The 26,126-nt window shown below is 37.8% G+C and overlaps 3 protein-coding genes across 3 annotated transcripts in view; 1 reads left to right on the forward strand and 2 right to left on the reverse strand.

The window, feature by feature from the left end:
* Positions 1–20,207, forward strand: part of LOC145679387 (putative chitinase 10) — a 378,497-nt gene extending 358,290 nt beyond the window's left edge. The window contains exons 12-13 of the mRNA XM_081749970.1: positions 11,308–11,448; positions 19,798–20,207. Coding sequence (XP_081606096.1) covers positions 11,308–11,448; positions 19,798–20,103 — 447 coding nt within the window. The 3' untranslated portion in view covers positions 20,104–20,207. The remainder of the gene's footprint in view (positions 1–11,307; positions 11,449–19,797) is intronic.
* Positions 2,974–3,588, reverse strand: LOC145678926 (uncharacterized). The gene has a single exon (XM_081749535.1). It carries the CDS (start codon positions 3,586–3,588, stop codon positions 2,974–2,976), a length of 615 nt encoding a protein of 204 aa, XP_081605661.1.
* Positions 20,208–24,413: 4,206 nt separating the features above from the next.
* Positions 24,414–26,126, reverse strand: part of PIG-K (Phosphatidylinositol glycan anchor biosynthesis class K) — a 134,003-nt gene continuing 132,290 nt past the window's right edge. The window contains exon 9 of the mRNA XM_081748557.1: positions 24,414–24,959. Within this exon, the coding sequence (XP_081604683.1) occupies positions 24,866–24,959 (94 nt within the window). The 3' untranslated portion in view covers positions 24,414–24,865. The remainder of the gene's footprint in view (positions 24,960–26,126) is intronic.

The following is a 26,126-nucleotide window of genomic DNA, read 5'->3' on the forward strand; positions in this document are numbered from 1 at the left end:
ATAAAAATTACGAATGTTTAGAAAAATCAAACATTAGTAAGAAAAACCCCTCCCAAAATACTTTTCAAAATCCGCTACTGATACTCAGTATAAAATGATCTTCAAGGTTGTATCTGGAAGATTATTGCTAAACATATAAAGAAACGAAATATTAGTTACGCCTGTACTCATAAACTTCAAGCACCTCCCAAATAAAATTAGGACATTTTAGAAAACGAAACAATCAGAGAAACGCCTCCCAAAGTACTTTTCTAGATCCGCTACTGACTATTCGTGTAAATTGGTATTCAAAATTGTATCCGGAAAATTATTGCTAAATCATTGCACAGCTACAGTATAACAGAAATGTGGAAGTACGGTTTGACGGATATATTGAAAAACGTACGCTTTGACGAATATATAGGTAAACATAAATTTAACTTTTGCGCTAGAAGCTAGAGTACTAAGCTCTTAGAAATGAAACACGGATGACAAACTAAAACGATCTAGAGAAGATAAAAAAGGTCGATAACTCAAAACTTAAAATAAAGTTAAATAGCCTCTAAAATTGTCCTCAAATATTACATTCTTCATCTTAGCTTGAATTCGTAAAACATGCGCTCCATCCATCTTGATGGTGAATTTCAGAGCGAAATGTGGCATTTAGGTCATGGAATTCTTATCTAATATAAAACTTACTATAAGAAAACTATTTATATAGAAAAATCATGAAAATTTCCAAAATTCTCGTTTTTTTTCCAAAAAAGCCGGCTTTTTATGTAAAAAAAACCATCGATTCAAAAAAGCCGGCTTTTTTGTATCTCTACTCTTAATCATCCATCTTCCAGAAATAAGTCATTTTTGTTCTCACAGTCAGCCGCGCTCGGTACTTCACGACAATAAGAAACATACACGTATCATATCAATAATAGAATAAAGTACAATACTTCATTTAGTATTATAGTTTTTTAATTTTTTTTTCAGTTTTTTTTTCAATTAATGCACATACACTGTAAATAAGTGTGTGGTTTGTGTGATAGTCTATTGTACTTTGTTCAGTATACAGTATTTCGTTCAACCAAGTGTTGCTAGAGCAGGTTGTTGTCGAAATTTTTGATTTTCGTAAGTTAAGTTTATTGAATTATAATACTGTAAGGCTGTTTTTTTTAATCATATATAAAAATGATACACAATTTAGGCTAGCACTATGAAATACGCTTTTCGCTTTAACCGATTGTTTCGTTATCTAACCAGAACACAATCCCGTGATGATGGGTTAACGAGTCTACTGTACTTGTATACAGGGTGGGCCATGTTAACCGATCCACGGAAATATCTGAAAAATGATAAAACATAGAAGAAATATTTGAAGTACACGTTATATATTGCTAAGGGGGAAAACCAATTCCGCCAAAAGTACCCCTCCCCGCCCGCCGCAAATGGGGGCAACGGGGGGTAACTTTGAAATGTCAAATGGGTCGAGTAATACCTCATGGGAAGCTAAGTAACGCTGTATCAAAAGATGTTCCATATGGAGCACCAGTTTCAAAATGGCCGCCATGATATGGTTCGGAAACTCCAGTACCCGTAGTATGAAAACCATGGAAGGCAAACGAATGGGAAAAAAATGAAATACGTAAATATCATAAGGCATAGCGAATGGTGTGGTCCCTGTGATCCCAGTGGCCTCCCTGAATGGGTCTTGGGGGCTAACTTCAAAATTTCAAATAGCAACATGAGTCGAGTGGTACCTCGTTCGATAAATCTTGCAAAATCAAACATCTTGCAGGAGAAAACCATTGAGGTGAAATGGCACTGTTCTCAAAAGGCCGCCGAAACATAGTATCCGTGTCGGAAAAAAGGTTTAGTACCCGTAGTATGATAGCGATTGGAAATAAATCAACAGAAGAAAAACTGGAGTAGATTACTGATGTAAGGCACATCGAGAGGTATTGTCGGGGTGACTCCTGGAGCAGCCTGAAAGGTATCCGGGGCGAAAATAAAAGTTTTAAATAGCAAATTTGGGCGAGTAATTCCACGTTCGTTAAAAACTGAATATTTAACAGCTTTCGTAGGAATGTTTTCGCCATGGAACACCGTTTTCAAAATGACCGCCAAGATGATGACTGTGTCTAAGAAAGCGCCAAATGTTCATAGTATGAATACGGTTAGAGAGGACAACAACCTCGTGAGTCCGGTAAGTAATCATCGATCCCGCTAACGAACTTAAAACCAAAGTATGTGTGAATCACCAACTGTGCATTCTACATTTAACCAGCACACAACACGGGAAATCTGATCACGCACTCTACTTTCCTGTTCTTCGGCAATTTCATTATGGAGAGAATATGATGTTAAAGGGTTACAGGAAGGTACAAGTAAGGACAAAGGGATAGGATACAAGGAAAAGGTATATGGGGTATTATTGCTCTTTTAGCCCTCCAAGGAGCTTATACCTTTAGCGTCACCCGAGACCACAGTGGAATCAGCCTAACTGATCACACAGTGTTCCCTGGGATCTACAAGGAATTATTACCTTGGATAGTGGACAATCCCAACCACAAGGAGGTAAGAGCACTGATCACCCTGACGGGACAACCCGGGAAATCTAATTTGGACTCTGAAGCCATCTGAGGGGATCATCCGCCCCTGATTTCACGAAGAGTCCCCAAATCGTGACACACTAACTTTGCGTCCAAGCTGGGAGCACCTCTTGGTTACACCTATAGCGGAAGCGGATAACTCTATCGGCGTAGCAGATATCACCGGTATGTGGTTGGATATGGCTCTGTTCGCCAATGCCAGGGGCTCAACTTCGCGCTTGAGTTACGTAGCAAGAGTGATCAGTTCGGGACCCGCCTCGTGAGTTTCCACGCCTCTCACGTCCGGGGTGCTTTTCATTCGTGAGTCCCCTCGCCTCTCACGTCCGGGGTGCTTTTTCTTCGTGAGTCCTCTCACATCCAGCGTAGTTTTCTTCGTCAGTCCACACACCATTCACGCGCGAACTAAATTGTGTTCAACGACATTTCTATGTGCTTGAATACATAAAGTAATCCTTCTGTGAAAATGTCTTACAGTATTCAATAAAACGTTCCGTGCGATTTGTGCACAAGCTAATCGAATTCGCTCTATCATATCTTCTCTGGTTGTTGGTTGGCGTTCATACACAACGGTCTTCAAATATCCCCACAGATAAAAGTCTGGTGAGGTTAAATCCGGGGATCGTGTAGGCCATACTACTGGTCCGTTCCTCCCAATCCATTTCCTATTGAAACATGTGTTCAAATACTGCACCACTCTTCGCTCACAAGCGGGTGGCGCTCCATCTAACTGCAGCCACATTCTTTGTCGTATCTCTAAGTCCACATCCTCAAGCAAAAATGGCAAATCGTGTCTGAGGAAGTCCAGAAAAATGTTACCAGTTACGTTTCGATCGAAGAAGTGTGGACCAATTAGATATTCATTGACAATGCCACACCAGACATTAATAGTCCAACGGTGTTGAGCATCTACTACCCTATGCCAACGAGGATTGACATCTGACCAATAGTGACAGTTATGCCTACTGAGTTCACCAGTACTGCGAAATGTAGCTTCGTCCGAAAACATGACATATCTTTTTAAAAAAAATCTACGCGTTTCCCGTGCCCACTGACAAAACTCCATACGGTGTAACTTGTCGTTTGCAGGCATGATATTTTACCGTTTTCAAGAGCCTAAGGGAGTTCTTCTAGGTATCCCTATTTCCCTCTCCCTCTCCATCTGTCTACTACTAATATGGGGATTGATGTGAATTGCTGCTAAAATAGTTATCATTCGTGCATCATCGTCGTAGTTGCGAGCTGACCTTACACGCATCAGGTGACCCTCACGGGCTCTTACTTCAATATGTCTGATCACTGTATGGTTTGGTGGCCGTCGATCTGGATAACGGGTTTGATATAAAGCAGCAGCTTGATGATAATTTTTGCGACATTCACCCAAAATAAGTAGCATGTCAACAATTTCGTTTGGAGTATAATCAGTCATATTCTTATGAACGACAATATTTCAGTCAATAAAAAGAAAGTAAGAAGTACAACAACTACTATTAATACTAATTCGTAGAGATAATAAGAATACGTACGAAAAAGTGTTTGTCCGACAGTTACATAAGTAGTCACTCTAAGCCTTTGCTTTTGGCAGATTTGCTACTAACAGTGTCTCTCATTTAACTCATTTAAGAGGCTTCGTCTGTAAAATCTTGGTTCGAAGCTTGGAGGCAGCATGTACTGTACTGGTGTGTGTGTATTGGGCACAAGTGTCTGTTGAACCGATGCGCATGAGGCAACGAGGGTGCGTCTGCTCTATGACGGCGTTCTACACGAGGATTCAGGAACAACACTAATAACCGAAATTACTACGAACGTTTTTGTGTACAAAGTACTGGCACTTCGTTATTTCATAAGTCAAACAATATTGTTTTAGTTATTTTGATTTCTGAAAAGAATATTTTTCAGATGGTTTGAGTTTTGCTTGGAGCTTTAGAACTCATGCGCAATGTGCTGTAGCAAGAGACTTGAATTTAGTTTATCACGTTCAGTCACCTAAAGCCCAGGCTGGATTAGAGAAGCACGGATGAGGGAAGTTAGCGCCCGTGGCATTTTACAGACGGTTCCATCCGGACATTCGTCTAGTGGGACTGGAAAAACAGGTACTCGCACTCAGAATGTCCGACCGGACAACGGTTCGGGCGTACGCTTGACCTACCCAATGCTGTTTGGAAGGCAGACTTCAGGAATAGAGAATTAGTGCACTAAGTTAATGCGGATGGCCACAGTTACATTTTGATTAACTATTAGCACTCATGTCATATTGTGAGTTTCAGGGATGAAATGGTGCGTACGTATATCCCCGAAATGTTTTCCGAATAACCAGCACGCATTGCATTAAAGATTCTGTGGCGACCTAGATTGGCAAATTCATACGTTTGTAAGTTCTAGCAACTGCATTATTTGACAACTTCTTTCGTATAACGTTCCTTCTGTTTTCGCATCAAATCATACTCAGCCATACAGATATGCGTTACCATTTACATACCTTTTTTTTAGTTACTACAGCGTCATCCTCACAAACAAATGTTTCAACCACACCATACCTATTTGTAGCGTAGGCTTAATTTGCGAATTAAAGTAGCGTTCTCATGTGAACTTTCACAGTTATTTTCCACCCCACTCACAGAGCGCAGGGAGAGATTATTTTGCAGGACTTGGATTTCTCTCTGTACATTATGGGTGGCAATTTTACTCTAACATTTTTATCTCTGTTGTATCATTCTCGAGCCATGGAATGCCGTCCGTGGTTTTCCTATTTAATTTTCGTTATTTTTATTTATCTCTAACCGTATTTATACTATGGGCACTATACGTTTTCTTAGACACAGTCACCATATCTTGGCGATCATTTTGAAAACGATATCTCATGTCCAAAATACGAGGGGGAGTCAAATGAAAACCATAATTATTTTTTAAAATATTATTTATTGGTCACACAGGGTACAGAAGTAAATCACTTTTCAACATAGTCCCCTCCAAGTTCAATGCAAGTCCGCCAGCGCTTCGGAAGAGCCTGAATACCTGCAGAAAAAAGTATTTTGGGCGACGGCGCAACCACTCGTGCACCGCGTTGCGTACCTCTTCATCGGAGTACAACTTCCTGCCGCCCATTGCTTCTTTGAGCCTTTGTTTCAGGCTGATGGTAATGCACCCATGTTTCGTCACCAGTGGCGATTCGTGACAGGAAGGCATTACCGTCACGTTCAGCACGCCACAAAAGGTCTTCGCACGCATCAACACGTCGCTGTTTCAGTTCAGACGTCAGTTGTCGGGGCACCCATCTTGCAGACACCTTATGAAACTGGAGAACATCATTCACAATATGATGTGCCGATCCATGACTCATGTGTACACATGCTGCAATTTCGTCTATTGTCACACGGCGGTTTTCCAAAACGATGGCTTCAACGGCTGCAATGGTCTCTGGAGTCATTACGCGCCGAGCCTGGCCGGGGCGTGGAACATCGGCCACAGGCGTAACACCATTTGCAAATTTCCGGCACCATTCATAGATTTGTGGCTGTGACAAACACGCATCTCCATACTGAACCTTCATTCGCCTAAAAATGTCAATCGGTTTCACACCTTCACTTCGCAAAAACCGAATCACAGAACGCTGCTCCTCGCTGGTGCATGTGGCTAGTGGGGCTGCCATTTTGGAACTATTGTTGCGCCGGTGTTTGTGCATCTGCCGGCTGCTGCCACCTAGGAGACATCCGGCATACTATCGTAAACAGGCATGCCAACTTACAGCTCACTGGCGCCATATGCGGATTTTTATTTCTACTTTTATGGTTTTCAGTTGATTTACCCTCGTATTATTACAGAATCTGTTTAATATTCCTTTGTGTATCTAATGTGATGTTACTCGCTACAAAAAAATGAAATGAAATTTTTGAGTTTTACGTCCCACACTTATGCCGGTAAGGCTAAAGGAGACGGTGATGATGAGAGATGAATGAAATGGTGGAATAAAGAAAGTGGAAGAACACCGCGAAAACCCATGCACACGGTGTTTGTCCACCATTTAGTTCACTTGGCGGGAGCAGGGTTTGAACCCAGGAACCCAAGCACCAGAGGTGAACGCTCTATCACTGAGCCACCGCGGCTCCTATCTCGCTTCAAGTTGCTATTTGAAATTTTCAAGTTGGCCTCGGATACCCTTCAGACGGCTCCGGGAGTCACCCCGACAACACTTCTCGATGTGCCTTAAGTCAGTTACCTACTTCAGTTTTCCTTCTGTTGATTTATCTCCAATCGCTTTCATCCTACAGGTACTAAACCTTTTCTCTGACACGGATACTATGTTTCGACGACCTTTTGAGAACAGTGCCATTTCACCTCAATCGTTTTCTCCTGCAAGATGATTGATTTTGCAAGATTTATCGAACGAGGTACCACTCGACTCATGTTGCTATTTAAAATTTTGAAGTTAGCCCCCAAGACCCATTCAGGGAGGCCACTGGGATCACAGGGACCACACCATTCGCTATGCCCTATGATATTTACGTATTTCAATTTTTTTTTTCATTTATTTACCTTCCATGGTTTTCATACTACGGGTACTGGAGTTTCCGAACCATATTATGGCGGCCATTTTGAAACTGGTGCTCCATATGGAACATGTTTTGATACAGCGTTACTTAGTTTTCCAAGACCTTTCAAACGAGGTATTACTCGACACATGTTTCCATTTGATATTTCAAAGTTATCCCGTTGCCCCCATTTACGGGGGGTGGGGAGTACTTTTGGCGGAATTGGTTTTCCCCCTTAGCAATATATAACGTGTACTTCAAATATTTCTTCTATGTTTTATCATTTTTCAGATATTTCCGTGAATCGATTAAAATGTATATACACATATCACTCTGTATATACACATATTAATAAGATTCAGATTCCAAAGAAAGCATCAGAGACGTTATTGATGAAGGCGATGATATATCGCCAGTGTTTTTAATAGATTTAGTACTTTGGTCAGCGTGAGTTTATGTAGAGGTCATATAGAGTGTATCCAAACCTACAATGAACAGTACACATTTTTCAAGTGGAAATTCAAGTAGTGCTGGCCAGTGGCGTATGCAAGGGATGGTTTCGGATTTTAAACTCTCTCTTTTGAGCAAAATATGAAAAAATAAAAATGTACTGAATTTTTAATAGTAAATTTGGTGTATATGTGTATACAACACTCGTGATTGTCCTAAAAGGATAAGAGATTGAGTACTTGAAATTCTGCATACGGTACTATTATCTAGAATAAAGAACCGCAAATAAAATTCACCTCCTTTCTGGTGATTGCTATGGACAGGTGCTAAACCTCCATATTTGGAACCAAACTGAAAATTTAAAAACAAAATGAACCTTTACCTAAGCATGAAAAGAATAAATATTGCTTGCGAAAAGTTACATGATTGATCTAAAATACGAGAAAAAGTTGTATTTTAACGAAAATATATAGTTTTGCTCAGCAAATAATTAGTTTATATTTAATTATAACGAGAAAAAGTTGTATATATTAATAATGAAAGAATACAAACGAAAAGTTTCTTTCACCCAACATTCTTCTTCATTTGCATTCAACAACCCTTGTAGTTCTTGTGTTGCTGTTCTGGTAGTATTCGTCGTCTCGTTGTCCTTAAACGTTATCTGAACATCGCCAATAAAAATGTTAAAACGTAAGTTATTACATTCTTTTAAAAACAAACATAAAGGCGACAATAAAAGCCATTTTATGTTCAAACCTTTTCGTACTGGGAAAAATATATGTAATATTACTAGATAGAATCTTCCCTTTTCCAGACACTCAGACACCGACGCGAGCAGTCTTCTATCCGTCTCCCAGAACGTTTCTGTAATCTCTTCAGAACGGATACGAGTTATTTTCTGTTCATACGTATTTAAGACAAAAATACTTTTCACAATTTGAAAATAGACTTGTGATGCACTACAGTAGACAGAAAACCCCTTCCGTACAGAGACAATGACGTGGAGAACCACCATAGAGAATAGTTGCAATCAGAACCTGAAATTATACAGCCAAACACACAAAAAATAGAAGTTCGTGCTGCGGACCCCAGGGTATGGATTCGATATATTTTGTTACACAGAATCCAAATTTCAAATCTCTAGAAAGATTGGTTGTGTCACAGGGGTGTAGCCAAGGGGGGCCCATCGGGGCTAGGGCCCCCCAAATAGTTTCCTGGCCCCCCAAATGACCAGCTTTTAAAACATCATAGTAAAATTATCTCGCTTCATTCATTTAAAAGTAACAAAGTTTATTGACAATTAATAATTTACGGTAAAATAGTACGAAGAAATATTGTTTTTCCATACTGATCGAAAAATAGTATAGTATCTCTTCCTTATACTGATCGAAAAATAAGATACATTTTTGTGACAGCAGATTACACAATTTACTGCGATTTATATTTGACTGTTTGAAGACAAACGTTTTAACAAGGTACTACAAATACATCCATAAAACAAAGGTACTAAATTGATTTGTAAGTACAGTATATTTTTATATGCTTTAACAAGTGTTTTAAAAGACATAGAGGATGGAAAATTTGTTGAGAAACAATGTTTTTATTCAATTTGGATTTCATTCGCTCTCTCTTTTATTTCTACTCAGTGTAACAAAATAATATATATATATATATATATATATATATATATATATATATATATATATATATTCAGTCACGAATAATAAATAAATATTTTTGTCTGGAAACCGTAAAGAAATTAAGTGAAATTTCAAAGAAAATCAATCGTGTGTAGATAGCTTCTGTATACGAAGAAGGTATCAGGTGCATTTTGGACTTTTACTAGGGATTTGAACTGACGTCCTCTAAGGTGATTGTTCAAAGAATGGAACAGGTGATAATCGGACGGTGCAATACACGGGGAATATAGTGGTTGCAATATTGTTTCCCATCCAAGGCGGAGAATGGTGTCTGTCCTGAGTCATGCTAGCCACGTGGGTCTTAGCGTTGTCCCGTAAACGAGAACCCATTTGCAATTCAGAAGTGATGACTCCAGAGTTTTGAGTTTTTGTTGAGCACAGCTCAACTGCTGACACTACACAGTTGCATTGATACTCTGACCAGCTGGTAGCAGTTCCCGATGCACCAAACACACAGAAGGACCTTCTTCTGGTACAGTGCTGGTTTCGGTTTTGAAATCGGTTCATGGGATGCTAACCAATGACGGCGCCATGGAGCTTCGTATAGGACCCACTTTTTATCACACGCCAACGCCCTGTCCGGAAATGGCTCCGCAATAGTAAATAAACACAGGCGATTGCCGCGTTGCCTTCTGGCCCGGAGTCAAAACATGTGAGACCCATCGACCCAAAGTTGTAGTGCTTCCCAAGTTGGTGGATGTGCTGCCGAATGGTTTCTCCACACACTGAATTGTAGTTCCAGTTCCTCTTTGTACATGTGTTGGTGTTTGGCACGTGGTGTTTTCGAGTGTTTCGTCATCGTCCTTAAACTTGTTAAACCATCGCTGCACTGTCCGCGTCGTCACGACACCCTCACCAAAGGCCTGGCATATCTTTCGCCCCCGCTACAGCGGCGTTTAACCTCCATTTGAACTCGTTCAGCATACATGCTCTTATGACGCTCTGTGGATGTCCCATGTTCCCTCTGTCTTTACGCAAGTTCACGGTGTATCTGAATTGCCACAACCAGGTAGTATGTTGGATATAGCCATACCAACAACTGACGTTCGCCTATCTCCACTCGATTTTAACTCACGGTGTGAGGTCCAATTGAACACAGACCTCCACGAAAAGGGACAGAACTTCCTTGGTTACCTTTATAGTTATACACAAAGGTATAGCGTTTGGTCCCGGGCAGAAGTTCTTGACTAAGCGTAATAAAAACTATCTTGAGTATAATTTATGGATAATAATAATAATAATAAGAAGAAGAAGAAGAAGAAGAAGAAGAAGCAAAAATAGTGTTTTTAGTTTTCCAGAAGGAAACCAAAATTTTCCATTCTTTCAGGCCTCAAAAACACTAGCAGCAACACATTTTTTTTTTATCTTTGTACATTGTAGCTGCCTTTCCTAAAAAACGACGGGCCCCTCCTACACAAACCTGCTAGCTACACCCCTGTCGTGTCATATTTTTTATGGGCGTAAAACTTGAATGATTTTGGAAAGCGAAGATCAACGTAACAGTCATTTAAAAAAATAAATAAATAAATAAATAAATCTGTGCAACAGACCAAAGAGTATGGATTCGATATATTTTGTTACGTTGAATCCAAATTTCAAAACCTCATGACGATTGACCGTGTTAGTTATTTTATGGGTGAAAAACGTGTCCTCACACACTGTTCTTTTACATTAAAATAAACAAAAAGAATGGAAATAGCCACTGTGAATTACTGAACTCTGCGACTGAAAGTATGAACATTATCTTTTTCCCTAACATGATCCGATATTTCGTTCTTCAGTGTTTTCTCCTGGTCGTAGTACAGAGAACATGCATTTTTATACCCAGGTTGGTGTATACTTTTTGTATTATTTTGGTGTCAGAAATCACCTATGATCACAGTCGTTCTGTGTTGTTTTGAAGCACTTCCTTTTATCAAAAATCTTTTTACCACATTATATATAATTAAATTACTCGCATAAAATTCTCGTCCTTTTACACACAGATGCACCCACTATTTTAAATTTTTAAATTGTGCTTTTATGTGTTTCTTTTTCATTTTTTTAAAGGCTGAATTTGCTAAAAGTCTTAATTTAGCCGGGGGAATGGTATGGAGTATGGAAACAGATGATTTTCGAGGATTCTGCCATGGAAGGAAATTTCCACTCCTAAGTGTTATCAATGAGGTACTCAATGGCGGACCTCTAGGAGTAAGTATACATTATCTTTATACAGCGATTCATGAATTCATGTGAAGATATCCCTTAAAAAAAAAAATAAATAAATAAATAAAAAAAAATAAAAAAAAAAATAAAAAAAAAGATTCAGAGTAAAATGCATCATTTTACCAGTAATTCAAGATAATGTATCCACAGTGGAAGATCTCTTCTTAAGGTATATATTCAAGTCAAGAACGCCACTACTGTGAGCTACAAGAATAAATCCTCTGAAAATGTTCAGGCAACAATAGCTCTGTTTACACCAAGATCATTTTTGGATTAAGCTATTTTATATGCTAATTTGCACTAATTTTAAGCGCCAACATTCTCTTTTTACATTTCAATGATTCCATAATGCATGAACTTTCAAAAATTAAACGATCAACTCAAATTCTCAACTTGAAGTATTTCAAATTTTTATTTGATAAGAAGGGGCACGTTATTATGTGCCGAGATTTTCGCTGATCTCACAAGAAAAAAGAAAGTAAAAATAGAGAGAGAATTGCATGTATGTATTGTAACGGCTATTGCTATAGCTACAATTAATTAGTTCGCGTATTTAATGCTAGAGTGAGCCGGTACTAGTTCAGACTTACAATGTGACTGACTTGCCTGTCCTCTAGCGTGTGGCCCGTGAAAGTCAAAAAAGGGGGGGTGAGTCAGTTCAATGCTTGGGTAAGTATGAGGAAGAATGGCATAAACGTGTTTTCCCGTTTTTCCATATACGTAAAACATGCAGTGGTTGGATTGAGTCCCAAGCGGCTAAGCTTTTAGGCAAACTTATACAAATTTAAACCTGTTATTTTTCCCTTTTAAAGTAATGTCAATTCTTCCTTTTGTAGTATTAAATGAACATTATAAATCTATTTTGTAATTGACTAACTACGAAGTTTGACAAGTTGAGACACGTCTGGATCAAAATTGAACGTAAAGCGTTGGCTTTAACCTATTTGATAAATAAATCGGTCTTTGTTACTTATTACAGTTTTGTAAATTTTGTTTCATTTCCTGAAATTAGAATTGAAACTTATTAATCACAGCCGAGCAAAACCTGAAATCATTAAATTTGAAGTGACTCAAACTAAACTATTTGCTTCTCATGTTAAGTTATTCAACTATTTCGAGTTACATTTATTGTTTGTTAGTGTTTTATTGAGAAATCTAGTTGTTGAAATTGTTGTTTATATATATGCTTCTAAATTTTCACTCAGAGAAAAAAACAAAAAAGTCACTCAGTGGATAAAAGTTTAACTATTCTCAACCATGAAAGTCTCATTGAACAAACCGAGGTTTTCCTATGCTAGCATTAAATTTTACGCTACAAGTTGTATAGTGTAAACTGCACTTGAAAATCAAACTAGAAAAAAGAACACTTACAGGACAGGAACGAGTAGAAAATATTCTCCAAGACAACGTAATGGTATTTACTGAAAACCCGTTTTGCAGCACTTGAATAGGATATGAAGATTTCAGAAACACACACACAAATCACAAAAATTGTCATGGATACAGTCACGAATAACGAAATATTACAAGAAGAAGAATGAGACGACAATCTGTGAAGAGGGACGCCCTCTGATGAATAGGAGAAAAATGACGATCAATGCAACATCTAAAATAGAATCTGTGAAATGTCACAAGATAACACGAAAATGTTATAAAAGATATACGAAAGTTCAACAGGATACGAAACGAGAAGACACTAGAAAATGGAACTGTAATTGTACAAGGATAAGCCATAAGCCTTGCAGTATTCTAGTACACAATATATATCATCGCATGAGAACCAGAGGAACGTAACTCCAAAAATGCTGTTTTCGTTTTCTTCATGTTTGGACATAATTTTGAAAGCCCCACTTGGTGTAAATGGAATGTAACGCCATCTATTCTCCTTGTCGATCATCTGTTACCATCTTATTAAAAGCACATCTTTCTAAGAAAAAAATATTTTTGTCCTCTTGCCTTTAAACCTACGAAAATGGAGTTACGTTCCTCTGGTTCTCATGCGACGATATGTATTTACTGTACTACTATAAAAGCAGATTAACATTCAAAACATGTCCACTCATGTTACTGTCTGCAGACATCTTGCCAGTTCCTCGATTGTACGTCTTATCCTTAGAGGTACAGATGTCAGTCACTGCTGTTTCCATTTCCTGCTGGTTGGTGAAGCATCGTGATTTCAGGAAGTAAGCCATGGGCCAAATTAAGTAGTAATCCGAAAGGGCAAGTTCAGAACTATATGCCAGATGTTGCATCAGCTCGATGCCATCATGTTCCTGCACTTTTTGTTGCGTTTTTCGAGCCAAGCGTGGTTTTGCGTTATCCTCTTACGGCAGGGAGCATTTTCAGTTCAACATTGCAGCATGCACCCGCTTCAGCTGTTCGGAATAGAGGTCGGCATAGATAGTACGACCGTTAGGAACGAACTCAAAGTAAATTACCCCTTCGTAGTTCCAACACACACCCTGCATGACTTCATGCTTGAAACGGTCCGATTTGACAACTGATTCTGGGAATTGCCGCTTGCTCAACCGCTGTTTTTGTACATTTGGGTTTCGGAAAACCACTCGCTTTTCGTCGCATGTGACAATTCGTTTCAGGAAACACACATCACACTGATTTTGCAGCAGTGGTTGGCACATATCCACTTTCCTCTGGCTTGAGCTGAGGTCAATTCATGTGGCGCAATGCAGGACCTCCTGGTGTTCCAGGTGACGCACTATAGTGGACTGGGGCATGCAAACTTGGTTTGACAATCGTCGCGTCCTGGTGGATGGATCAATAGCGTGATGTGCGATCTCAGAATCTGTTACCCTTAGGCGACCGGACCTTGGCTGATCTTCGACATTTGTACATGCACGAAATTTATGGAATCAATGAGTTGCTGTGCTATGGCTCACTGCACCATCCCCTTTCGCATGACAAATGCTTTACGTTGCTGCCGTAGCATTATGCCTGAGTTCGAATTCATACAATAACAGTTCACGTATCAGACGTTGTTGAGTGCTCATCGCCACTTCTATTTTTAAAATCTGACGGAATGGCGGCCTCCATGTTAAATAGTCACATTGTCATACTATCTCTTGGACCAGTTTGACCTTATATTTACGATCGATCACGGCGTATACACGTGCGTACTGTTTGAGTTGTGAAAATTTTGCAAGATTTATGACTTATCCTTGTGTTAGGTAGACTAAAGAAAACTGCCGAAGAAACAGAGAAGTCCCAGCGCAGTATTGTACTTATTGTCGAAGTATCATTTGGGTTTCCAAAAAATGAAAAAGTACTATGATTATACTGCTATATAAGACACGACAGAAAGAAGACCTACCTAATTATAGACCTAGATCATCATCTTGCGATTTACAGTGTTTACAAAAGTACTGACGCTCCGATTAGAAAATTAGTTACATCTCACCCAACCGAATAGGTTAAATTTAGAAATGGTCATGGTACAGTAGATCATATAGTAGTAAGATAAATGAAGTCAAAGAATATGAATTGCCCTTCTGTGTTAAGTTCATTGACAACGCAGAAGTTCTCGATTCTGTGGTGACCTTGATGGTTATTAACGCTCCTAAATCAACTGCGGTGAAGCCGTTTATATATTGTCTGCTCTATAAAAGGTGTTAAGTCAAAAAGCCGTACATCGTAATCTTTTCAGAAAAGTAAGATTGAAAGCTTTCAATTTTTGTAGTCAGTTTTGTTTAAGTTCTTAAGAGATTTACGCTGTTGGTAAACACTTGAATGTTTTAAATTATGCATCAAATGTTCCCTACGAAATTTTATAATAAGGTTTTTAACATTCAAACATATAGATCATTTTGGACTTAATAATCTTTGGGCAGCAAACACAGACATAAAAGATACATATAACATATATAAACAAGGAACTGCAATATTCAATTGATTGGCTCTAAAGAGACTATGCATACAGAAAGTGGAAAAACAGGGTGATCCTGTTTCTCCGAAGTTTTTTTTATAAATGTACCTGAGTATGTGTTTCTTTCTCTCAATATGGAAGAATGAAGCCCTAAGTGTAAATCTGAGAACACCTGAATCATCTTTAATTCACTGGTGACGCTCTCTTCGCAAACAACATGGATCTGCAAGACAGGACAGAAGAGCAAAAAGTTGGGTTAAAAATTATATGGAAAAATTGAAAGTGATGTTCAACAACTTCAACAACCAATAATTGAAGTTAAAATACGGAATTAGAAGTAAATACTACGTCTTTCTGAAACAGAAGTTACTCTTGGATGGCAATATTAAAGAATCAATTAACAGACGTATTAAGCTAGGCTGGAGTTCATTCGGAAAGAACAGCTTTGCTTCGACATATGAATAAAGAGACATGAAGATTAACAAAATCACACAATCACCTACGTACAGACCACACATCGAAGCATGGAGAGATGTATGTGAAGAATCATACCAGCAAAAACAGGAAAAGAATCTCATTAATCTGGTGCTTTTATGAAAATAAAATAATTGAATTCGTAGTAGGGTGAACATATTGCTAGTAGAAATGATACCAAGAGACAAGAAGAGACCTAGAAAACACTCTCTCACGGTGGTGTGACAAAATTAAAAACCATTGTAAAGTAACTTGGAAAACAACTGCCCAGGTAACTTGGAAGGTTAAGAAGAGGAGTTGGAGGAATATTCATCCACCAGTAGACTGACAATGGTTGACTATGATCATGACTACATAGGTCTATAGTGAAGAACGAATATGGTTATGTGGAAGCGTAGCTTGTAGAAAATTGACATCTTTCACTTTGTAAATATTAATTAACATTTGTATTTAACATATTCATACAAACACAGCGTTGCAGAAACTCAATATTTTTGGATTAGCAAATGAATTTTAATAGTTAATTTCTGCATTCTTAAAATAATTAAATTTTATACTACATTTATAAAAGTTACGAGAACCCCAACATTTCTTCAAGCAAATAATACATTGTAAACAATATTTTCTGATTTTTCGCAGAAATGCAACAGATTTGAAGGCATTAGCTTATATACCTGTATAATTAGCTACTTCCAAACTGTATCTTAACAATTCCAGTCCTCCAACTTATATTAGACTGATGCCGTCATTAATTAAGCTTCAGTTCTTCGAAACTTACTCTATTTTGGATCTCTCTAGGTCAGGGGCTCCTAACCAGGGAAGAGCGACAAGCCAACAAAGAGGCGCAGGCTTCTGAAAGATTGTACTGTACAAGCTTTAAAATAATAATAATAATTTGTCACAATCTGAAATCGAATACGGAATAGGTGTACGAAAGCCGTTTTGTACTGGATCAAATGAGGAAAGGCGCATCAGGTTTGAAGTATATATAAAGGGAAACGTAAGGCCATCTTTAGACTCGGTCGTGTTGTCCCTGTTCATTATTCACTTTCTTTTGTTTTTCTTCTCTCTATTTCATTATCTATATAGGTAATAGTTCCAAAATGACGGAAACGAGAAATAAATTCGAAATAATATTTTAAAATTATAAACACCACGGTCGAGTATTTTATGAGGATTGGAACTTAAATAGTGGCAACACTGCTGTGGAGAGACTATGCAATGAAATTTACTAGTGGCGCTGACAGCGCACGTTGGTGACATACCTACCTAACCTCCGAGCAAATAGACTCGCCCGTCCCACTTCACCGGCAGGCGCACAAACGAGGGAAGCACAGTCACTTGCGAGGGAGCGGTCTAATGCAAAGGTGTCACTTTGTTTTCGAAACAGGAACAACGGAATTGGATCAAGATGGAATGTGCCAGAGGTCGTACAGCACGTCAGTGTAATCAAGGGCTTCAAGAGGCGTGTGGAGAATCGGCATTGCCGTACAGAACAGTGGCACGGTGGGTAAAAGCGTTCAACGATGGTCGGCAAACTGTGGCAGACATGTATCGGGCAGGTCGTCCTAGCGTCTCTGAAGAAGTGCAAGCTGTTGCCGCGTTAGTGGACAGTGATCGACGTCTGACGATTCGTGAGCTCGCCCACGAAACCGGATTAGGGCATAGACGGTCTGCCATGGAGGAACGTAATGTGTTAGGATAACACCATCACAGTCGTACACGAGAATCACCATAACTTTCACCACACTGGGACTCTGACGCACTTTCGACTTTCGCGGTGACCCATAATGACGCCATTCATTGGATTGGCGTTTCAGTGTTGGCTTGTAAGATCTGGCCCATGTCTCATCCAGTGTTACGATACGGCGTAAGAAATCCTCGCCTTCGCGCTCATAGCGCTCTAAGTGCGTCTGCGCAGCGTCGTAACGCATCCATTTCTGCATTTCCGTCAACTCATGCGTAACCCATCGTGATGCAATTTTGCGTATGCCCAGGCGTTTCTTCAGGATGCGAAGCACAGTCGTATGCGCTAATCCGGTTTCGTGGGCGAGCTCGCGAATCGTCAGGTGTCGATCACTGTCTACTAACGCGGCAACAGCTTGCACCTCTTCTTCAGGGACGCAAGGACGACCCGCCCGATGCATTTCTGCCAAAGTTTGCCGACTTTCGTTGAACGTTTTTACCCACCGTGCCACTGTTCTGTACGGCAATGCCGATTCCCCACACGCCTCTTGAAGCCCTTGATGACACTGTCGTGCTGTACGACCTCTGGCACATTTAATCTTGATCCAATTCCGTTGTTCCTGTTTCGAAAACAAAGTGACACCTTTACGTTAGACCGCTCGCTCACAAATGACTGTGCTTCCCTTGCTTGTGCGCTTGCCAGTGACGTGGGACGGGCGAGTCTATTTGCTCAGAGGTTAGGTAGGTATGTCAACAACGTGCGCTATCAGCGCCACTAGTAAATTTCATTGCATAGTGTCTCCACAGCAGTGTTGCCACTATTTAAGTTCCAACCCTCGTATCTTCAGACTAGCCTTTGGTTAGCTGGGCGCTACGCCCCCAGACCCCCGCATTTGCTCGGCCTACGGCCTCTCGTCGTTTATACAAGGGTGTATATCATCCTTTGCATCAGGAGTGAATTTCGTGCATTTGCTCTTAACATTTCCTGAAATTGCCCCAGCTGGGAGCTTCGCTCCATGACCCCACGTTTACTCGGCCTACGGCTTCGCACCTCTTAAATCCACAATTCTACCAAATTTCAAGTTTCTTTTCGTATTTCAACTATTCAAAAGATAAGACTCTGTAACTCAAGGAAACGCGCATTTAAATAACATGGGAGTTTCTTCATCCCTCCCTTAAAAACTAAAAATATTCATTTTTGGCAATTTTCCTGTGAGTTAGTCCCGAAAAGCTAAATCATGCCAAATTTTATCACTGTAGCCCTACAGAAAGTGCCCAATAATTTTGGGGTGTAAAAAGCGTCCCATAAATAACGGGGAAGATTTTTCAGTTCCTCATAAAACCACTCTAAAGTTGGAAATGTTGTTTTAGTGATTTACTTAGGTAACGCTAACAAAATCGTACAAGCATACCGAATTTCAAGTTTTTTGTTCCAATTCCAAGTGCTTAAAATATGAGATTATACGTATAAAAAAAGGCCCGTATAAATAACATGGGGAATTACTTCTTCTGCCCCGTTTAAATCCTCTAAAAATTAAGAATATTCACTTTTAGCAATTTTCCTGTGGGTTAGTCCCAGAAAGCTACAATCATACCAAATTTCAACTTTCCACGTCAATGGGAAGTAATCGTTATTTTATGTTCACGTAGTTTTATATATAGTTAGGATACTTATTTGACTTGATTCTGTCGATTTGGCACACCTTATCATCGTATATAATATATATGAAGTATTTGGAGTTGCATAAAGTAACTTCGGCTAATGACAACTTGACATTTCTATTTGTTCCTCCAAAGTTGCAGCTCAAAGACAGAAGAAACGTATTAATGTAATTTCTGTGGTAATGTTAGTGTTACAATTCTATCCTCGGAAAAAATTCTAATTATCGATATATTTGCTACAATCTATTCAACATGATGATTAGATACACATATTGAAAAGTAATACAATGGAACTCGCAAGTTTCGATAGCAATATTTTAATTAAAGTGACATGGATTTTAACAGTCATGAAGCACAGAATAAGCAGTTCATTTCAGTTCTTTTTGTAGAGAAGGTAATTAACAAAAGAGTAAGGTTAGAACTTCCTGAATTTAACATACACTTCCTAGTTTGGTTAGTAGTCTATTAAGTTGTGACTGAAAGTGAAAAAGGTAGCCAAAATCTGTACTCATACATTTCAGATGTTTAAGAACTTTAATTTATTAAATATAGACGATCATACTTAAGCTACTAAACAAAATAAGAGAATATTCTGGTAAATAGAAATTACAATGTTTACTTCTATATTACAGGAAGAAACTTCCGAAAAATCACCTGTTGATAACGGAGGCAATTCGGTTGACGACACAAACAACAACGGAAATACTAATGATGGAAGTGAGACAACTAATAATGAAGATAGTGGAAAAAATAATGACACATCAGGACTATGTACAACAGATGGCGCTTATGTCAGAGATCCGACTGATTGTTCAGTGTTTTACTACTGCCGCTTAGTAGGAGGAATTTTTTACCCAGCCAAGTACCAATGTTCAGGGGATTTGGTGTTTGATCCGCTTTCTAATGTATGTAATTATAGATTCCTTGTCAACTGTTGATTTGGTGTAATAATGTGCTACACTCAATTGTGACGGACGATGACTATTACACGGATTCTTTGTCCTTATAGAAAATTAAGCTGTAAATAAATATGGTACAGAAGTTTGAACTCTTTCTTTTTCTTTGTTTTATATCACATCCCACAATAAAGTTTTGCAACACTTCTTGGGCCCACGTAGGGAAAGTATCATGTTTAATAATAATAATAATAATAATAATAATAATAATAATAATAATAATAATAATAATAATAATAATAATAATAATAATAATAATAATAATATATTATTATTATTATTATTATTATTATTATTATTATTATTATTATTATTATTATTATTATTATTATTATGAGTGATTAGAACTTACGATTACTAATCAAGAATGTTAGCAGTTTACCTAAGCAACTCTGAATTAAAAGATATATCAAGCGAAAATATTACAATTTAAGAGTAACAACTCTTGATTTTTTGTGATCGGAGAGCCTACGAAATATATTACCATACACGTTACTTATGATAATATTCTTAATTCAACATATTTTGATTCATTATGATGGTTTTCCAGTTTACAAAGTGGCATGGTTCAGATTACCAACACAAAAACACAAAGTAGAAAGTGAATCATATTCATGTGTCGTAAAGCTATTTCGTATTAAACAAACAAAAAAAAATTATGGTATACAATTTGTTACTGTAATATACTTTTTCGGTATTAAATCATCAGCTAATATTAGCAGCATATACTATTAATTAAGAATAATATTTATTCCCCCAAAATAACTATTGATCTTAAACAGGCAATTTATACATCACAAATTTTAAAAGTAAAAATCGCGTTAGTACAGATTATTCAATATGCCCATGTTTGAAATTTCTCCGAGTCACAACATTAGGCCTTGCTATTTGTTTCTCAGTCTTCCTCGTATTACAACGTTCATATTAAGGTTTCCTCTCAATTCTCAGCAAATCAGTGGCTAAAATATGCGTTATCTTTGAAAATGTGCTGCATTTTCCTTTGTAATTTAGTGATTCGAATCGTACTTGAAAGGTGGTATAATGTGCAGTATCTGTGCATGTCTTTATACTTCCAAACCGCTATGCCTAAGTATTGGAACTCCTCTAGAATGGCTATGTTATTTTAGTGACATACTTTTAGCGCCATAAAGATTCATTTTTCTCGAAATATATGTATGAGAATTTAGCCTCAACCATCTCGTTTTGCTTTGCTCCGTGACACTTATCGATTGGTATATGTTTCATCTTTGGATTCTCTCTGTGAGGTTTCGTAGTTCCCAGAGTATATGATCAGCCTTAAAATTCACAATGTTCTTTAATCATGCGTCCGTGGCTAGAAACCCTTTCTTTTCTCTTTCAATTGGGACTTCATTCTCTCTTTTAATAGAGAGACCGCCTTTAATGCAGACGATCCAGATTCAACTGGTGGTGGTAGTACATGCAACGTCTATCTATAAATGTATATTTACATCTAATGTAGTGCTGAGGCAAGACAATATAGAAACCCTGTCTTCCTAAATAATAACAAAACACGTAATATTTCAATATATTTCACCTAATATTTTAGACTTACAACCCATGCTATACATAAGTGTCGGAAGTCTTGTAGAATGACTTCGTCCGTCCGTTCGTTTGACAACAGGGTTCCCACCAAAAAATAAAGATCGATTTCCCCGACACAAATTCTTGTTTTCCCTGACATAAATTTTGGAATATAAATGGGAAGATATGGAATAAGTTCTATCATACACTTTTTTAACGGCCTCCTCCATCCTCATACCCGTCCAACACACTCCTTTGCTATTTACATATTTGTTATATTCAATATGAGTAATTGTTATTTATACAAAATTTATCATATAAGTATATAATAATATATGTATGATACAGTACTACATACCCTAACATTGCCAATTAGACATTTTTTACTTGAAGAAACAATAAAAAGCAATACAACATGCAGTCAAGAATATATTTCCAACTTTCCCTGAGACCTATTACTATCAGTCCTAAAATGAAATGAAATGAAAATTTAGTTTTACGTTTCACGGTTATGCCGGCTAGGCTAAAGGAGATGGTAATGATGAGAAATAAATGAATGGTGGAATGAAGAAAGTGGGAGGAAACGGGAGAACCCCGAGAAAACCCATGCACATAGTGTTTGTTTACCACAAGGTTCACCTGGCGCGAACTAGGTTCGAACCCAGGACCCCATGAACCAGAGGTGAACGCTCTACCACTGAGCCACCGTGGCTCACTGTCAGTCCTAATATATCCAACTCTGAGAAATGTTAATTCTCCCATTTACACTTTTTAAACAGAATTTTGCTTTGCTTTCAGTTGTTGAATTTGTTCTACGAGAGCGTCTTGTTCTTGTTCGTAACATAATTCCATTTATTTCTTCTTTGCTTCCAATTTCTTAACTTCAGCACTCAGTTTTCTTTTTTCACCTTTGATTTTACTTTCCTATGCACTTTTGATTCGTTTCTGTTTAAGGTATTCAACATAGCGTCTCCGAGCTGAACGAACTGAGAGAAGCATTTTCTCGCTCAACAGGAACAGATTCTACATCTCCATAGTACATAAACTGCATCATGCACCCGCCTCTGTGCTACCAGAGAATCTTCGATTTGGTTTTCTACAATAAGTGTCTTGTTGACTAAGAACCCGCCCTCCACTGAGACATTGCCGTGACATGAAATTAAATATCTTCACAACATTCGACAAATCAGAACATTCCTGTTTCTTGGACATTACCTTTGCAAAGAAGTCATTTAACCTGATGCTTCCCAATTCAATACAGAAAGACATAAATTGACACTTTGCTTGCTCAGCTACAGAATCAGATATTCTGTTATGCTCATGCAGAGTTTGTAGGATGTGTTTCATCCTAGTCTGATCAAATTCTGCATTGTTCTTTTGTAGCCTGGGGTCCCAAGCTGACAGAGCACGTACTAGTTTGTACTTCAGAGGCCTCTTTCCAAGATCATTTTGATTGTGCCCAGCAAAAAGTTTCGAAAGTCAAGCCTGAAAGCTTTATTTGATGCTTTCATTTCTTTCAGTAGTTTTTCTGTCTTAAAACCGATGTCCACGAAGAGGACAAGTCATACTTTAGTTTCTGCTTTTGCATGATCAATTATCTCTCTCTCTCTCTCTCTCTTACACATAGTACCTCACTCCTTCAGCACGAAATAGCAACACTGCATCACTGTCATCATGTGAAAACTGTATCATTGTAGTCGTCTTCACATGTCAATCTGTATAACCGATAGAGAGGAAATGTTAAATTGAAAAAAAGGAATGTTACACTTGCACATTTACGTTTCCTGACTTTATATGACATTTTACTTAAAATGCATAATTTCCCTGACATTCCCTAACTTTCTCTGATTTTCCAGAATGTGGGAACCCTGGACAAGTACCAAAGCAAAAACTGTAAGAGATACTGAAATGCTTTTTTTTTTTTTTTTTTTTTTTTTTTTTATCGATTCGGCGTTCCAAGAATAGGTTTCATCTTCTCCGTTAACTCTCTATTCAAACCGGAAGTGATTCAAATTAGTTCCAGTTTCAATGTTTATTGCCATAGAACAAGAATTGTAACAGATAGCGAGAAGTGGTTTTCTGCAAACGATTTAACTTCTCAAGTCAACGTACAATGACTATCCCAAGCACTCTACCAAAACCAAAAGTGGTTCAATTTAATACTAGGTATTACTTACGATTTCAATACTGATTTTCAGACCAAAAATGGTAAGAGATATCGAGATGCTGTTCTCTACAATCAATTCAGTGTCTCAAGAATAGGAACCATTTTCTTGATTAACTCTATTCAAACCAGAAGTGGTTCAAATTAGTCATTTCCAGTTTCAACTCAAATTAGCCATTTTCTGTTTCAACATTTATCGCCACAGAACAAACATGGAAATATACAACGACCAGTGGATTTCTGCAATCGATTCAGGGGTCAAGAGAACATACAATCACAACTCGCAACACTCAACCAAAGACGGAAATGGCTGAAATTTACTACTACTTCCGGTTTCAACTCTAATTTTCGTAGAGCAAAAACTATACGAGATATAGAGATGCAGTTTGTTGCGATCGATTCAGCTTTTCAAGAGTAGGCTCTACTTCCTCCCTTCACCATATATTTAATCAGGAAGTAGTTCAAATTAACGATTTCCGGTTTCAACCTTTATCGCCATAGAACAAAAACAAAAAGGCTTAGCGAGTACTGGTAGAACTCAAGATTAATACTCGAATGATCAATATTCAGAAAGTCAAACAAACAGTTATATTTGGGAAACTAATATTTGTTTATTACCAAACAATAATAATAATAAATCACTACAGATGAAGATTGGATTGACACTCTTAATGGTTAAAGACTGTTTTTTCTTTTATCACTTTACAAAAGTGTGAAAACGTAACGATTACTCCTAGCAACACTTTGTACAATTGACTAGAAATTTGTTTACACCACATGACACATATTCACACACATCATTGACAACAGAATATTCCTAATTCATCTTACAAACAAACGGGAAACCCTTCTGTCAGAGCGTGTTCTGGTAGGTTCCCACGTATATTTTACATTAGAATATTCTTACATTATTTTAATGTATTCGTTACGAACTCCGTATTTGTTATCACATACTTCGGTAATACAAGCTTGGTTTAACCCATGAACTCAATCATATCATTACACTGTGCTAATACTCGTCACCATAATTATGTTGTTTCAGATGTTGATCTGGGAACTTCTCTGAAACATATAACCTGGAAACTGTTCGGCATATTTATACTTCCTTGTCGAATTCTTTTCTCGCACTTCTCTGAAAAAAACATTACAGACATTTTAGAATGATAATATATAATAAAAAGATAATGTATCTTTAATTAAATATATAAAATAGTTATATTTTGCAAATCTAAATTATAATGTTACAGAGTATCATATATAGAATATATGCTTTACAATTATAGAGACACATCAGGTTAACAGCTTAATGTTTTGCAATTTCTGATATTATGAATAAGCAGAGTCTGTTACTGAGAGCTACAGTCGATTTACAATATCTTATATGCTCTGCAAATACTTTATATCCTTTATTATTATAGTACATATAGTCTGAGTTCGAGTTTCGGTTTTTCGTCCTTTTGCAACACTTACAAAGGACGGGACTTGCTATTAACGTTGATTCAAATCACGACTGAGGACTGAATCCGGTGAGTTGCCGAGCGCACAGTATAGCCCTTTTTCCACACACTATCTCGCCTGCAAAAGAACTAAATGCCAGAGCCTCGCCACCTGCCCCAGCACATATGAATGGTGTTTCGTGATTGAATGAATAATTATTTTAACACTCATGAATTTCTGTAACCAACACTAAGGCTACGAAATACACGGGTTCTTTGTACAGTTTCTGAAAGAATTAACAAGAAAATGGACAATTAAAATCAAAATTTAAAAGGAAAACCTCCACGGATTCGTCTTACGTGTAGGCATTTTACAGAAATAAATTCCCAGGGAGATTTCATCATATTCTTCTAATATATCGCTGTTATCTGGCTTCAGAATTGCCAAATTCAAAGCTGGTAACGTTTCTAACATTCCTAAAATATTCAAAATCATGGTTCAGTTGGCTCTTGTCCACATTTCACCAGATATAAAATTTTTGTTTTATTAATGTAATGTAAATCATTATATTTTATACCAGAAATTGAATGTTTTTTGTTTATACCCTCTCTTAAGTGTTCTTTAACGCTGGTTGGTATGTTCCCTTTTGTGGTCCCTATATCTGTTTTCTCACAGGAGCATCAAACTTCATAAACCTCAAAGGTTTGTAAATTATCAGCAAGGTAAATTGATAAATAAACAAAGCGAATTCTATGATCAACTGGTCTTAACTGTTATGGATAAATACACTGCTGCACCAGGAAATAAATATGTTTTTTTTTTACCATATCTGTTGTTAATCCCGTTCTAATTCACCTTACTC

This window comes from Thermobia domestica, chromosome 2 (assembly GCF_964235325.1).
Source record: "Thermobia domestica chromosome 2, izTheDome1.hap1.1, whole genome shotgun sequence".
NCBI lineage: Eukaryota > Metazoa > Arthropoda > Insecta > Zygentoma > Lepismatidae > Thermobia > Thermobia domestica.

Excerpts from the sequence above, each read along its gene's own strand:
- LOC145678926 (XM_081749535.1), bottom strand. The coding sequence starts at position 3,588 with ATGTTTTCGGACGAAGCTACATTTCGCAGTACTGGTGAACTCAGTAGG.